The following is a 16,130-nucleotide window of genomic DNA, read 5'->3' as shown; positions in this document are numbered from 1 at the left end:
ACAACACAGGCTGTTCATTTGGCTGAATCAGTGCTTCTAGGAGCCAATTCTCAAACACATTGCCCCTAATAGGCAATGGGTCAGAGCTGCAGTAGGATATTTAGATTAGAAGTGACAGGACCATTTTTACACATGTAACAGAAAACATCAGAAGCACTACAAGCAATAAGAAAGAGGTTTCTGGTTGGTTTCCAGGGTTGTTCAGTTTGTGAATGAGTTGGCAGGAAGCTATTACAGTTACAGTGAAACTGCACTTTGTGCTTGCACTTTAAATGTGACAAGTCTTCCTTATTCTCCTTCATTGAATGGTGAGATGCTAACACCAACCATGACCTTAGCTCCATCTGCTGTTTGCTGGCAATAATGCAACAACTACACATATTCTACTTGAGGTCCCTTATTACATGAGGCCTGGCCCAAGCCTTTAATGGGGCCCTAAGCCAACTTTGATTTGGGGGGGGCTATTGTCAGTTTGTCCATACTTGATCATTCGGACACCTACTGTTAATCAAACGCACCCATTATCAAATGCATTAGTGGGAACACTAAACCGGTAGTGTTAGTTGTATAAAGCCTGTTGGCCATTAAGTTGTGGTAACATGTTGTAACATTGTTGGAAACTATAGGCACTAGAGTTTGACAAGGAAAAGTATGTGTGCAATAGAAAAAGATGATACATTTTTAAACTGTCCATCGTAAGTCCAACAAAAGCAGAGCGAAGCTAAACCGATGGAATACTCTTTTAATATCCCCTCACAGTGGATGGTGATCCACCAATTTCCCTCTAGTGTCATAATGAAGTCAAATTTTGAACTCGTCCTGTAGTTTATGACCAAATACCTTCACAACTAATGAGCTTCAGCTGTACTTTGGATTTAGTGCCATTTAGCAGTTTTAGCATGCTAAAATGCTAAATTAAAACAGTGAACATGGTTAACACTATACCTGCTTACCATTAGCATGTTAGCATTGTCATGAAGCGTATTTTAGGATGCTGACGTTAGCATTTAGCTCAAAGCGCTAACACAGACTTGGAGTCTTGTTAAATAATTAAAGTGAAGCTGCACTTTTCACTTGCTCTTTACATGCGACATGTTTTTCTTCTCCTTCTTTGAATGGTGAGATGTGACCACTAACATCAACATTAGCTCCACCAGCCCTTTACTTCCTGACATTTTATTTAAAGATCCCATCACATAAACTAAAAACAAGGGGGGGGGGGGGATCTATTGACACAATGGGGAAGGCCACCAGATCGAAAACAACTCAGAATTCAAATTCATTCATGCGTCCCAGTTTACACTGTAATAATATCTGTCTCTGAATGAACATCATCCTTTGATGGCAGACGTCCCAGTTCCATTCTGGATGCTTTCCCATGAGATGCAACATTTATTGGATTCATTTTAGTATGACCCCGTCTCAGTCTTTTTTCACTGTAGGTGTGTGGTGTGATATTCTGTGCAAGAAGGAAAGAATGTGGTAATCTAAATGTGACTTTACATGCATTATCCTATTGAGGGATTCTGCAGATTGGCTCTGTCATTTTGCCCAGAATTCATGTTATGAGGTCTCACTCCTCTGAATAGCTGATGTTAATTTTTCTGCTAAATTTAGTAAAAACTGTCCCAGCAAGAAATTCAACAAAACACTGCCAGTTGGAATTTCAATGTCTTTTGTGCCATCTGTATTCAACTGGAATTTTTGGCATCTTTTTAAATCTAAAACTACACTTCTTAGGTTTAGGTTTACTCCAGTAGCTATATTTCATATCACATTTTGTCAGGGACTGAACAATAAAGTCAAAGACTCATTTCGGAGTTCTCTCTCGCCTCAAATCAGACACTGTAACTCTTTAACTTCCTTTAAATCTCTTCTTTAAACGCATTTCTAATAATGTCCGATTTGTGTTTTATTTATATTGTGTTATCCCTTGTCATTGTTTTTACATATTTAATACTGTTCTCTTTCTGCATAATGTTGATTTGAGATGTTTTTTATTATGCTGTTGTTGTACAGTTTTTATGATGCTCACTTTAGATTTTCCTTTGGTCTGGTTTTACTTTTCTTTTAAAGCACTTTTTCTAACTTTGTGAAGAATACTGTTACATAAATAAAGTTATAATAATAATAATAATTATTATTATTATTCACTGTCTTTCATGAAGACATGATATACAAAAAAATACAATTATTATATGCACCAAGCATAGACTACTGAATCAAGTTTGAATGAAATATTCAATTCTTGCTTAACCCTGCATCTTTTCTGGCGTTTTGCTCTGAGCATAGCTATGACTTGTAGTTATTCCACCAGCTTTATCTGTTCACAGACATACTGTATTTGTTAGCCTAGTTTTAACAGTGAGGCGTCCTCTGAGCCAATAACAACCAGTTTTAAGAACAAACAGCCTGAGGGCCGTCGAATTGACAAACAGACTCAGCTTTAGAGATAAGAGGCAAAGCAGCACATGACAAATCGAGGACAAAAGCAAACATAAGAAGGGATTCGCAGCTGTGGCGTTTCTGCAGAAAATTATACTATTCCATAATCAGCTTGAGATGTCTTGTCTTCAGCCTGAGAAACGATAAATCCTTCAAATTACACAAGGATCAACACTGAGGGCTTTGCCAGCTGTTTGTGATTTCAGCATTGTGTCGTCAGTTTGTAATAAAACCTGTTGTGTAATCCAGCCTGTCGGTGGATAAGCAATGAAGATGCTCATCTGACTTTATCACTCTGATGATAATATAACTCCAGCCTCTAATGACAGCTGTAGATCTAATCAATTGAACCAACTGAGTGGAAAGTGCAGTGCAATAAAAGTACCACACATCAATATTCAGCCCAAGGCAGCATTTAATATCTGGAGTGCAACTGCTTACAAAACTTCCTGAACAGTCAGCAACATAAAAACGATAACTTAAGCCAAGCTGTAAACCACTGCTACGCTCTCTGATCTCGTGTCCAAAGGGCAGGCAGGATCCAGTGGCGCAGTAATAACAAAGTGTGCTGTTATTATTGCTGAAAGTGACGACAAGTCCAGGCACAGCCATGGCACTGAATGAGGACTGGGGAAAGAAGCCTGTGGAGAGGAGAGGGGTGAGTTACAATCCAGGTGTGATTATCACCACCATCACATTTCAAGTCTTGTTTTGTCTGTTCAGAGTAAGAACAGTGAGAAGCGGTTTCACTGATGTTCCCTGACAGAGACTAACTGCAGTCCTGGCACTGGCAACACTCATATCCGCGTTTGGGTCATCCTTCCAGTATGGATATAATGTGGCTGTGATCAACTCTCCATCACCGGTAACCTGAGCAAAGAAACACGAGCTTTACTGTAATAAGGCCAGTGTCAGTGATGGAATGATGTTTTTTTATCAGTATTATTCTGCTCTCTGTAGTTCATGCAGCAGTTCTATAACACCACCTACCTGGAGCGTTACGGTCGGCCAATGGAGGAGAACTTCTTGACTCTGCTCTGGTCTCTGTCTGTGTCCATGTACCCACTAGGAGGCTTCTTTGGCTCTCTGATGGTGGCTCCTCTGGTCAACAAACTAGGGAGGTAATGTGGCGTCTTTTGCCCCATCTGAGAGCAGATACGTCACATGTTTCATGCACAATTAAAACTGTATGTTTGTCCAATATGACTCTTTAAACGCAGGAAGGGTACCCTCCTCTTCAACAACATCTTCTCCATCGTCCCTGCTGTGATGATGGGAGTCAGTGACATTGCCAAGTCTTATGAGATCATCATTGTGGCTAGGTTTATAGTGGGAATCTGTGCAGGTCAGATACTGTTTTTTTTTTTAACATGGAGTAGCAAAAAGTAGAAGTTGTCTGATTTCATTCATCCATCTCTTCGTGTCTGCAGGTCTGTCGTCCAACGTGGTGCCCATGTATCTGGGTGAACTCTCTCCCAAAAACCTGAGGGGAGCTCTTGGCATCATACCACAGCTCTTTATCACCATTGGCATCCTCAGCGCACAAGTACTGGGAATCAGAAACATACTGGGCAACAGCACAGGTACTGACTGCCATAGTAGTAAATGTTACTCATCCTTTATTGGTTAGATGTTGTACATCCCTGGAAGCTGATTTAGGGGACTCGGGTGAGCTTTTTGGTTTGGCCCACTGGTTTAAATATAAGTCTCTGTTCCATCTGTATCCAGGTTGGCCCCTCATGCTGGGTTTGACTGGTATTCCTGCACTGATAGAGCTCCTGCTGCTGCCCTTCTTCCCTGAGAGCCCCAGGTACATGCTCATCACGAGGGGAGATGAGAAGACAGCGAGGAAAGGTGAGAATAAAACAGGAGATGAGAGACAGAGGGAGAAGCTGGTGAATAAAATCAAGCAGCAGAAAAATGCATGTTACAGTGTTCTGCATGTTTTGTCGGCCTCAGCGCTGCAGCGTCTGCGTGGCTGGGATGACGTGGATGCAGAGATGTCAGAGATGCACCTGGAGGACAAGTCGGAGAGGGCCGAGGGCCGCCTGTCTGTGCTCAGCCTGCTGTCCCAGCCCTCTCTTCGCTGGCAGCTGGTCTCCATCATCATCATGAACATGGGCCAGCAGCTGTCGGGGGTGAACGCGGTGAGATGTGCCCGTCCAGTTGTCCTTGTCCATAACCCTCTGATGGCCACACTACCTCTGTTACAGATCTAACTCCAGATGAGTGTGTTGTTTAAACAGCAACTTGTTCTGTTCCAGCAGATCAAGATCAAATGGTCTTTCAGTGTTTTGAATTCATTCATTTCCCTCATGTTTTTATCCAGTTCTCCAACTATTGGCTAATTCTTGAACTTTAATGCATTTCCCTCTCCCTCCTCAGATCTATTACTATGCAGACAGCATATATGCCACTGCAGGAGTCAAGCAGAATGACATCCAGTACGTCACCGTGGGAACAGGAGCAGTGAATGTCTTCATGACCATAGCTGCTGTAGGTACCCTGTTCATCACAACTGAAGTCTAAAGTCTGTTTTGATCACATCAGCAGGAAACAATAGGTCTTAACGTGGAATTTGTCACATCAGGTGTTCATCGTGGAGGCCTCAGGGCGACGGCTGCTCCTCCTCTGTGGGTTTGGGATCTGCTGTGGAGCCTGTGTGCTGCTCACTGTGGCTCTCAAAATCCAGGTACCACAACAGGGTCAGCCTCAGTGTGACTCATGCCTTCAACATGTCACTCTGCTGCCCTCTAGTGCTTCAGCACACAAAGAAATGATCTGTTGCATGTCACTTTCTCAACCTTGAGGTTAGGTGATTTGTTGAGACTTAAGTCAAAGGAGATTTGTGAGACAGATTTATTACGTGTTTATTTGTTTTTGATAATAGAACATTGATCTGTTGTCGAACATTGGGAATAAAGAGTGCAGACTGTAAGTCCAGGCAAGGACAGTGCTCAGTTCTCTAGCACATTGTATTCTAAATGAAACAGTGACTATGAGGTTAGAATAGTGACTTTCAGCTCTGAATTGAAGGTGTTTACATCCAAAGCAAAACTGTGGGACCTTTTTCATCCCCCAATTTCCAGGGACCAAAATGTACAGGACAAATGAAAGTCTTCAACCCACAGAACTCCAGGTCAATTCGTATTTTGGCCTTGGGGACTAATCCCAGTCAGCTGGTGGGTGGCCTGTCAAAACATCCATAAAGTTTTTTAAGTTTTTACCAGCTCTGTCTGTGTCATTCATGTAGCTGGTCCCAGTGAATTACTCCAAGGCTGAGCTTCTTTCCCAGTCCGACTTTGAAGCCAAATCCTGGTCTGGCTGGAGATAGAGAACTCTACGAGCTTCTCCTTGATGCGTAGGCAACCGGCTGCATAATGTTACCTGGCGTTAGCTAACCTGCAGTTACCGATATTATGAACAACCTCGAACGTTCCTAAAGGGCATAGAGCATTTGTCTTTGTGTGATTTCTATCCTGTGATTACATTTTGTAATTTGGGTGCGTCACAGCTCAGAAACACAGGGTATTGACTCACAGGACTCACAAGTCAAGTAAAAGCAAAGTTTACTTGGTCAGAAAACATTTGTCAAAAAACAAGACAGTCTAATAAGGCAGAAGCAAACGCGTAAAATCCAAGGCAGGCAGCACAAGAGGACGAGGAGGATGTAATAATATCAATCCACAGCGACGGTGCAATAAACAACACAGAGCAACACTGTGACTAATGCTGCATTCACAGCATATGGTAAAGATGGGAAAAATATATTGTGTAATTATAGAGTTGGTCGTATGATGATTACTTTACTGTGCAAGGATGGTGTTTGGCTGATGTGAGACATCCACATTTGTTTGGTTTTCAACTACGTCCATTTTATTAAGTGCCAAGTTTCAGAAAATTCTGAGCTCCCAGTCTTATTTATGACTTGCATGTTGACACAAATGCTTCTTACAAGTCTGAGATTTGTAATTATGATATCTCCGATATAACCTGAATGCAGCATAAGGGGTGGGTGTATACATAGAAGGAAGTTGGTGAGGGAATCTGAAGCAGGTATGTGTGGAGATCAGGTGATGGAGAAAGGCAGGAACACAATCTGAAATGATGAGCTCTGGGACTGGGCAGCTGGCAAAAGAGAGAAAAATGTGCACAAAGGGTTATGAGTTAGCTGTCGCCATGACAGAATCAACTCACCCTTTAAAACCAAAAGTCAGCGCTTTGACCTCATGGTCACTGTTTCAGTCATTTCCAGGGCAGTGAGCACAAAGCCAAAACAACAGAAACTGTGTCTCTGTCAATGCACTTCTCTGTAATGGCACACATTACACACTTAGAGCTTGGTCTGTAAAATAAAACGATGACTTGACACCTTTTACTGTCAGACATAAAACAGTCACCCACAACTGAAGTATGAGAGACACTGACCATTAGACACGACCACAAAACCAGAGCAGCCCTCCAGAAACCCTGTAATCTAACCTGGATCAAACATTTTCAGACAGGCGTCATTTTCAACAGCGGTGAAGGCACAGTTTAAAGAAAAGAGCAGAGAACAGGCACTTTAATATCCACCCAGTGAAACCTGTAACATGGACCCCCACACAGAGCAGCTAATGCCAGGATAATGATAAATGTAGCTGCTTGTTTGTGTTGACAGGAGACGGTGACGTGGATGCCATACATCAGCATCACCTGTGTCATCATCTACGTCATAGGACACGCCATAGGACCCAGTGAGTCTGACCCCGCCGGTGGTTATTTACACACACGCCGATTACAGCAGGGTCCTCCATTAGCTGAAGTGTTGTTTGGATGTGACCAGACATGTAATGATACATGATGTAAATCTGCACTTAGCTGGTTGAGACATCAGCATCCTCCGGCCTGAGGAGTGCCGGTGTGTGTTTTGGTTGCAGTTTGGTTGACCACATCTGTGCTCTGCAGGTCCCATTCCTTATGTGGTGACCACTGAGATGTTCAGGCAGTCGGCCAGGCCCGCAGCCTTCATGGTCGCGGGATCCGTCCACTGGCTCTCCAACTTCACTGTCGGCCTCGTCTTCCCCTTCCTTGAGGTCAGTTACACAATTTCTAAGAACTCTTACGTTGAGGGAGCAAAAGTTTATTATTTTAAAACGGAATTAGTTACAGATGTTTTAAGTGTAACCAGCAAGGCAGTTCACTAAATTACTCAACATCCTTATTGTACAGCGATCATTTATACGAGCTGATGGACCAGAGAGACACAGGGAATGTTTGGAAAAATAATGTTGGTTTTTCATTTACAAAAAGCAAAAAGGAATAACAAAAATACTTCAAACCATAATGCCGGGCCCATAAAAGAGGTCAACGCAACAGAACCAAACTCAAGTACTAACAGAAGTGAACTTAACAGCACAAACTGACCTTACTGACTGAGCCACAGGGGAAACTTATATACTGGCTGATCAGACGCACAAGAGAATAGACTAAAACATAACCATTTAAACAAACTACAATAACCACAAAACATGTCAGCAGAGTGCTACACCATATTAACTGGGGAAAAGTACTGAAACAAATAAACTCAATCAGAACTGTCAAAGAATTAATACCAAAAAAATTGAACTAAAAGACACCGGTCGGTTCAATGTGTGGCTGCTGGTGCGGCCATCACACCCATCATCTGCTTCTTTAATCTGACAGAACAAAAGAAAGTGAAGTCAAGTGTAAAACACATCCCCATTTATTAATGAGTTACTATTATTTATAACTGGTAACTCATTAATAAATGGTGATGTGTTTTACACTTCACAATACGGCTCAACAAATAGTAAGTAACTGAACAAATATGTCACAAAGCAGCAGCTACAAAGGCTGATGATTTTTATCTAATGTGTTATAAATGATTTATAAAGTATTCACAGCCAAATTAATAATCTAGTTATAAACCATTCATAAATCCTTAATAAGGGTATTCTTATTGTGAAGTGGCACCAAGGAAAGGTTTGCAAGCCTCACGAGCAAATATTCCTCAAAGCCTTGAAGCACAGTGAATCTTACTTAGAAACGTAGAAACCACTTCATTTTTAACCCAACAAGCAATAGTTATTTCTTTTTATCGATATTTTCAGAGTTTCGCAGAACAAAGGTTGAGATTTACTTTACAGTTTTCCAGTGTCACTGCACCCAAACAGGTGTTGTAGTTATTTAGTTTAGTTTGACACTAGGAAGTTCCCCTGTGCTTTCCTAGCAGGAATATCATCAGTCCCTGTTTACTGGGGGCAGTTTTGTCATTGTGTCTCTTCTAATGGGCTTGGTGACGTCGTTTCATGATATAAACATAAACATTATGCTTGTGTCCTGTTTACTTCCTTTCAACTCTTCATCTTCAGACTAAAAAGCAAACAAGGAGGAATGTGTCTGAGTTACAGAAACCAAAACAGAGCATTCCAATAAAAGTAGCTTGTCACTTCACCTCACCACTCCTGGTCCCATCCAACCAGCTGTTTCTGTTCAACACGTACTACATTACACAGGGAGGCAGAGACAGACAAAATCACAAAATAAAAACCTGGTCGCATAACGCAAATCTATTCAACAGCACCACAGACTGCAGCCTCCAAAATGCTCATAAAGTTGAATCAACACCTTTGTAAAACAGGTTCAGTAAAAACTCAACATTGTCATTGTTATAAAGGAGGATTTATTGCAGGCCTTTATTGTTAGACTGCATCAGTTTTAGCTTGGTGTTCCTAATTAACTGCAAAGTGAATGTATTTGCAATGTTTCATCTTGAGTACACACTGGTGACATTTCCTCTCCTCCCTCTCTCACAGAGAGGCCTCGGCCCTTACAGCTTTATCATTTTTTCCATCATCTGTCTGGTCACGCTAGTCTACATCTGGCTGGTGGTCCCAGAGACCAAGAATAAGACCTTCCTGGAGGTCTGCCAGATGTTTGCCAAAAGGAACAAAGTAGAGATTAAACTGGGAGACGGAGATCTGCCGCTGAAAGAGAGCAAAGAAAGTCTGGAGGATGCAATCAAGGTCACGGCCTTCTGAAGAGAAATGATAGCATTCAGAGGAGAGGAAGTCTTCACTCTGGGGGGGGATGGTAATAGTCTGGAAATAAATTTAGACTTTGTTTTTTTATTTTACAAAGAATCTTTATACAGTCTCCTTTTGTTTGAGCCTGCTGTAAAAAGAAAACAAAGATCTTTGTGCAGTTTAATGCACGACATGCAAGCTTCTAGAAGTGTGAATGTGTGTTTGAGTCATTAAACAAACCAACAAGTCACTTGTAAGCCTTTATTGATGATGCAAAGATATGAATACAATGCAAAGCTGGAGTTATGAAATATCATTTGTATTAAATTTTGACTTACAGGTGCCTGGAAGACATTTTATATTTCATCACATATGCCATAACCACGTTAAATCCCGACCATCAGCAGTGATATTTTGGTTTATTGTAACATTTTAAAGCTCATACAAACAGAAGCAGCTGAGCCTTTTCAGGAGCATCTGTACTGACTTTCCAGCTGCACCCCCCCATACAGGCTAAGTCCAGTGGTTCCCCAACTGAACACATTTCCCACCACAGTGCTGTTCCTCTCACATAACATCTGGTCCCGGATATCTGCTGTGGTCAGCACATAGTCCCACACGTTGACATCAGTCAACCTACCCACAAAGGCGTCTGCATTAGAGATGCCCAGTAATCCATCCTGGTCTTTGCCCAGGATGAAGACACCACCAGGGCTGATCGTGTAACCGTTTTTCAGGTAGCGCTGCTCCCCCACCATGCCGTTGATCCACAGCTCTGCGCCGCCGGTGTGGGACGACCAGGTGATGCAGTAGTTGGCCCAGTCGTGGGACTTGAAGTTGTGCGGCAGGTTGACGAACTCGTTGCCGATCCAGAGGCCCACCTCTCTCGCATCTCTGTCTTCACCGATGGAGATCATCAGCTCATTGTCGTTGCCGTTGCTGGCGTAGGATATGACGGTGTGGATGCCCTCGACCCGAGGCAGGACGTGCATGCAGACAGTGAAGGAGTTGAGGTCCATAGGATGGCTGAGGCGAGCCAAAGCGTAACTACCGGAATCTTTCTCTGGGAAGTTGAACACCAGAGGAAACAGACCGCGAGGTTCTGAAGACAGAAAAGCCAGAATCAGACTGGAGACCAAGAAACATCCATCTCCCATCCTCATAGATCCACATTAACAAACAACAGTTAAATCTCATATTTCAGTCAGAATGAAAACAAAGTGCTCACCATTTCTGGAAGGCCTTGTGCTGCGGTGTCCACCTAGAGAGAATAAAAAAGAGTAAAGAGAAATACTGGAATGTAAATACGAGAGATTTCATGTCACATTTAGCCATCTTTAGGACTACCAGCTCACGTACCTGAGTGTATGTGCTTCCCAAGAGAAGTTATCAGACCCTCGATCTTCAGGAGCCTGGATTCAATTTCATCTTGCCGACAAAATGCTAAAAAGAAAAAAAAAAAAAAAAGTGAATGAAAATGACACGGACTGGGGCATCATGTAGCGTAGTGGTCTAAGCAGGCGCCCCATGTGTAGAGGCTACAGTCCTCGCTGCAGTTGGCCCCGGTTCGAATCCCGCATCGGACGGCCTTTCGCTGCATGTCATTCCCCCTCTCTCTGCCTCCCTGTTTCCTGTCACTCTCCACTGTGCTGTCCATTAAAGGCATAAAAAGCTAAAAAAAAAAAAAAAAAAAAAAAGAATGAAAATGACACGGACTAGACTCATGTCCCACATGAATTCTGAGGAATAAAAGATAGTTCCCTTTTGTGTAATCACACTGTAACAACATGCTACATACTTCCTTTCCCAAGGCGTGGGAGGAAAGAAGACTCCACCACACGGTCGTTGAGAGGCTGAGCCATGCGGTAGTCGTTCCACAGGGTCTTGTTGTTGATGTCCATCAGAGTACTCTCCAGTTTCCTGATCTGAACACAACAGAGAGAGAGAGAGAGAGAGAGAGAGATAGAGAGAGGAAGAGAAACGTATGACACATAGCAAGACGTAATGTTCTAAATAAGCCTGTTTCTTTCAAACTGAGACAGTCTGGCTCCGAACTAAAAAGTTGAATGGTTTTACATTTTTTTATTAACCGGCATGTTTTTCTTCTGTCTGCCGTACCTGGTTATGTGAGAGAGTGATGGGCGTGTCAAACACAGTCCAGAGGATGCTCTCGTAGCAGGGCGGGGTGGTGAGGGAGCCCTGGTATCTGAAGAAGTGGTTGAGGTTCTCGGGGAGCATGGAGCGCACATCGATACTCGATATGTTCATGGACTGATCTGTCAGGGTCACATGACAGTCACATTATCTCACTCAATTCAAGGTCTAGAAGCGTCTAGAGTTTTTTGGTTCTTTTTAATGTGTGGTTTGCTGTGGGTGGACACACTGTTCCACAGATCTGCAGATACCATAATGCTCACAGGATTTGCAGCAAAATGCCAAAAAAATACTGGGTTGGACGAAAACTGCTAGCAAATAAACATAGATGTAAACAGTTTAGGTTTGAAAATGTTAAAAAAAAAAAATAGTCTTGAAGTCTATTTGTTAGATCTGAAGGATACACACGGTGAGTGTGTATAAACACGACTTTTGTTTGCTTACAAGAAAACTCCATGGGGGGCTTTAAATTCCCGTGTGGTATCGCAGTTACTCACCTGTGTATTTGATTTTGTCCAGGTTGGATATGAAATCACTGTAGTAAGTGTTCTCAAAATGCCCATCCTGGAGAAGAAAAACCAAAGTGTCAAACTTAAAGCTTAAAGGTTCTTTCAAAACAGAACAATTTCACTTGATTCGTTAACTCTAATGCTCGATTTATAACCCTAAATAATAAAGTTAGTGAACCAGAGTCAGTTTGTAAACTGTGAAAGATGTTTACAATGGAGAGGTTGGGCAATCATCTTAATGTTCACCTTTATTATTTCCAATAACTTATATCCTATGCTGTCCTGTGCTTCCTGTCCTATTATTTAGCAGTGTTACAACATTTCCAGATATTGGCAACCAACCTCAATCTGATCATTAACGAAGGAAGGGATGGCCACAACATCCACCCAAAGACCCAGTATAGACCCAAGTATAATAAGAATTTTCCTGTAAAGTTCCTCGTCAATGATCCTGAATCATTTGTCATTAAATGGGTTTGTCCAAATAGCACTAACTAATCTCTGCAGCGATGACCTCCCACCGCTGAGTGCTGATCCAGAGCATTGGTCTGGAAACAAGCACTCCTTCAATATGTCAGCTCGTAGCTGGACACTCAATAGAGCCTTTACCCAGCAGGATGACCAAAACAAAACTTCACACACTTCAAAGGACTCTGAGTTTGGCAAATGATCATTTTTCATTCCGCAGACTTTTTTCATTTCCCAAAGTTGCTATAGAAGATCTGACGGTCATCCATATGAAATAGCGTTGGCATTGTGTGGATGTTGAACAAGTTGGTGTTCAGACAAAGAAGAACATTGAGGAAGGGGAAGAAAAGTATTTGTGGCTTACGTACATCATAGAAAAAGGCGAGCACTGCCAGCCCGTCTGGCTTATCTCTGGCTTCAGTAAAGCTCTTGTACTTGTCAGAATTGTAATGGACGACATGGAGCTGGAAGACAATGCAGAACAGATTAGATACCAAAACATGCCCAATGACCCGCTAACCAAACGCAAAGCTCTTTACTAAGGAGCAACAATATACAAATGTTGACTAACTTTAACATTAAGTCAAATCTTAAGTTATAGAACATGCAAACTAAGACTGCTTGATGGGCAGCAAAGAGACACATTAGCAGGAAACTATTTGGTAGAAAAACCAAATCCTCCGTCTAATAAACCTGCAAGTAGGCGGCCGAGAGGAGAAGGATTATTTCCAAATGAAAAGATGTATAAAAGGTCCGTTTCCTTAATAATAAAAGTCTATTCATACTTTGACGATCTGTTATCATACTTCATTGCTCTACACTGTGGGAACGAACCGAAGTAAAATACTTTCTGTTCATATGTGGTTTTCTCACATAGTTGTAACTCATGTTCACTTTCGCATTCAAAAGCTAGACAGGTCTGTATGTGCAAGCTGACATCTGTCTGCTTGAGTACAGACTTGAACGTAAGAAGGGTGTTTGCACTGTGCATGCAGTGGTGCACCAGCTTGTGTTGTGCAGCTGGTTTCTTTGTTCATCTTTTTTAAAGCCAACCTCTGCCATGTAACGGATGCCGTCTATGGTGTGCTCTGCTCCGCTGGCCTCCAGGTCCCAGCCGCCCCAGTGCAGGTGCATCTGGACAGCTGTGTATTCTCCCGGGAGGCCTTTGGTGATCTTCATAGTGGGAGGCAGGTCGATTTGAACTGATGGAAACATTGAGTGTTTTATCAGAGAAAACATAAATGAGGCACCACACAAATCACAGATAGATAGAATTGAAATAAATAGAATTGTTTTTTTTATTTTTTTTATGTTACCATCTTCCGGGCAGCCATTGGTTTAGCATGCAACAATGATGAAAGATATACAGATGTGATTAGAGACTTTTAAGAATGTACTAATTCTACCATATAGAAAAGTGTGGCTGCCTGAGGAGCAGCAGAAAGTGAAATTCTGCACACACACACTGAAAACTAGTGAGCAGTCACTCTAAGTCTGATTTGTAGTTCAGTCTGGTTCTTTGACGCAAAGTAAATATTGAAGTCGGTACATTCATACATTTTCATACTGCTGGCTTCTCTTACCTGAGTGCCCGTTGTTGGACATGAGAAAGTTCCCTTTCTGAGCATCATATCCGCTGAGCTCCAGCTGTAACATGTCTGGGTTGTGTCTCACGCTGCGCCGCTGGATATCAATCGGGGACTGCTTCTTGCCGCCACATGAAGGGTACTTGGTTGGCCAGTGCATCTGGTCCAAAGCTCCCTCTGTGCCAAGAAAATAAACTGTAATTATCGCACTGTAAAAATCACCCACTTAGTAACGATGGCACTGGGCTGCGATAAAGTGATGCTATACAGACCATTGCTGCTGTTTACATTAGCCCTTGTTTAAGGAGGATTAAAACACAGGTTGCTGGCTATAGCTGGCACGCACAGGACTTGTTCCGCTGGATATTGTTGAAACTGATGCGTATTTTCCTACATTATTCACTTCCAAGTTATTTACTGGCTGCGCGCGCTGTAAACACTATATAATTTGCTTCCATGCCAGGTATTTGGCATCCAGAAGACCCAGTGGCCAAATGGCTGTGATAGTCTAAAAATAATCTTTACACGACTTGAAGAAACGCTTCTTTTTCTTCTCATAAACCAAAAAAAAAATGAGCACTGGGTCGTAACGCAAGTTTTACGCATCCAGCACCTTTAAATTGAACCCAGTTCAGTCACGTTTAATGTTTCTTCAGTTAAAGGAAAATGAAAACATAGGATGTTGAGAGATGAAATAACCTACCTGTATATGTCCAGTGTATCCCATCATGAGGAATCCCAGCAGTGACAACACAGACCAAAACAGCGGAGACAAACACAGGGAAAAGCTCCATCGCTGCGCCTCTGCTCCGTCACACAGGACACTGACACCTCTCAGAGGGTTTTCTCTCTAGATTTAAACTGCGAGTGAGAGGAGGCGTTGAAACCTCTGCTGAAAACGCCCAGAGCTCTTCACAGCGGCCCCAAAGTGTCAGCTAAACAGTTCTCACTGACTATCTGACGGTCTAATCTGAGATGTGTTTTTTACATAGAGCTTGGGTTTAAAATTGATCTCAGTGTGAACAACTACAACAAAAAAACGCATCATTGTCTGTATGCTGTTGGGTTCTCATTGCCAAATGAATGCTGCAGGTAATCATGTCAGGTAAATACCCAAAAACAAATCATTTATTTTCTCCTGGAGGACAAAAGTTGCTGTGTGTCATATTTGACCTTGGAATACATTGAAGGGCATTACTGCATGTATGTAGACAAGGATATAAGCACCGTCTATCTTGCTGGCTTCCTGTAACAGCATCACAGTTAGCCTATCCATCTGTTCTTACATTTTAGCACTTTCTTTCAACATCAGAAACAATTGTTGATAAACTTGTTATTGGGAAGTTTAACAGGAAACTATGGCACACCCTCACTCTTTGCTGGTGAAACTTTGAGTCATTCTGAGGAAATTCAGATAGCTGCTGATAAAAACATATCCGTGAGTTGAAAACATGAGAGCCAGGGGTAAATAATAGGATATTCTGAGTTGTATCACCTGTTGATGCACACCAGTTGCAACATGTCCAACGTCTCAGCTTTGAATGCCAGAGCTGTCAAACTCAGGGGTGTGTGAGTGTGTGATTGCCCAGTTTGCCTTGGAGGAACACATGTCATTACAAAGACATTTACAAACAAGGGAGAGTGAAAAGATTTTTGCCGGTCTTCAGGGGGGCTATATTATAATTAGGGCAAAATCACAGTCCGGATTTTAAAGAAACATTTTGGGAAATACATTTATTTGCTCTCTCTAGCCGAGAGTTAGATCAGGAGAGGGATTCCAGTCTCATATTAATCTCATAGACATTAACAAACGTCCTTCAGGCAGAGCTTTAATCCAGTGTTAGATATGTAATTAGTTTTATCTTTGAGATGGTCAAGGATTTGAATTTGGTTTGTGCACTATTGTTGAAATCTAAAGTGTCTAAAGTGGGTTACGTTTC

General features: G+C 42.2%; 2 protein-coding genes across 2 annotated transcripts; one reads left to right on the top strand and one right to left on the bottom strand.

Moving 5' to 3' along the window:
* The first annotated feature begins 2,947 nt into the window (after positions 1-2,947).
* On the top strand, positions 2,948-9,723 carry slc2a5 (solute carrier family 2 member 5). Its single transcript, XM_023427749.2, has 12 exons — positions 2,948-3,103; positions 3,212-3,310; positions 3,406-3,566; positions 3,666-3,790; positions 3,876-4,028; positions 4,174-4,299; positions 4,405-4,592; positions 4,831-4,941; positions 5,036-5,137; positions 7,106-7,181; positions 7,393-7,520; positions 9,264-9,723. Exons 1-12 carry the CDS (start codon positions 3,056-3,058, stop codon positions 9,486-9,488), a joined length of 1,542 nt encoding a protein of 513 aa, XP_023283517.1. The 5' UTR covers positions 2,948-3,055; the 3' UTR covers positions 9,489-9,723.
* ca6 (carbonic anhydrase VI) lies at positions 9,721-15,047 on the bottom strand. The gene is made up of 10 exons (XM_023427748.2): positions 14,894-15,047; positions 14,188-14,367; positions 13,658-13,806; positions 12,973-13,068; positions 12,125-12,191; positions 11,592-11,749; positions 11,272-11,398; positions 10,833-10,916; positions 10,702-10,734; positions 9,721-10,575 (listed from the first exon to the last, which is right to left on the bottom strand). The coding sequence occupies exons 1-10, from the start codon at positions 14,982-14,984 to the stop codon at positions 9,941-9,943; spliced, it is 1,620 nt and encodes a 539-aa protein (XP_023283516.1). The 5' UTR covers positions 14,985-15,047; the 3' UTR covers positions 9,721-9,940.
* Between the last annotated feature and the right edge of the window lie 1,083 nt (positions 15,048-16,130).

This window comes from Seriola lalandi, unplaced genomic scaffold, assembly GCF_002814215.2.
Source record: "Seriola lalandi dorsalis isolate HSWRI2012SDOR001 ecotype SW California unplaced genomic scaffold, Sedor1 jcf7180002054861, whole genome shotgun sequence".
NCBI classification, from domain to species: Eukaryota; Metazoa; Chordata; class Actinopteri; order Carangiformes; family Carangidae; genus Seriola; species Seriola lalandi.
Note: the sequence above shows the minus strand (reverse complement) of the source record. Positions and strands in the feature narration are given on the sequence as shown.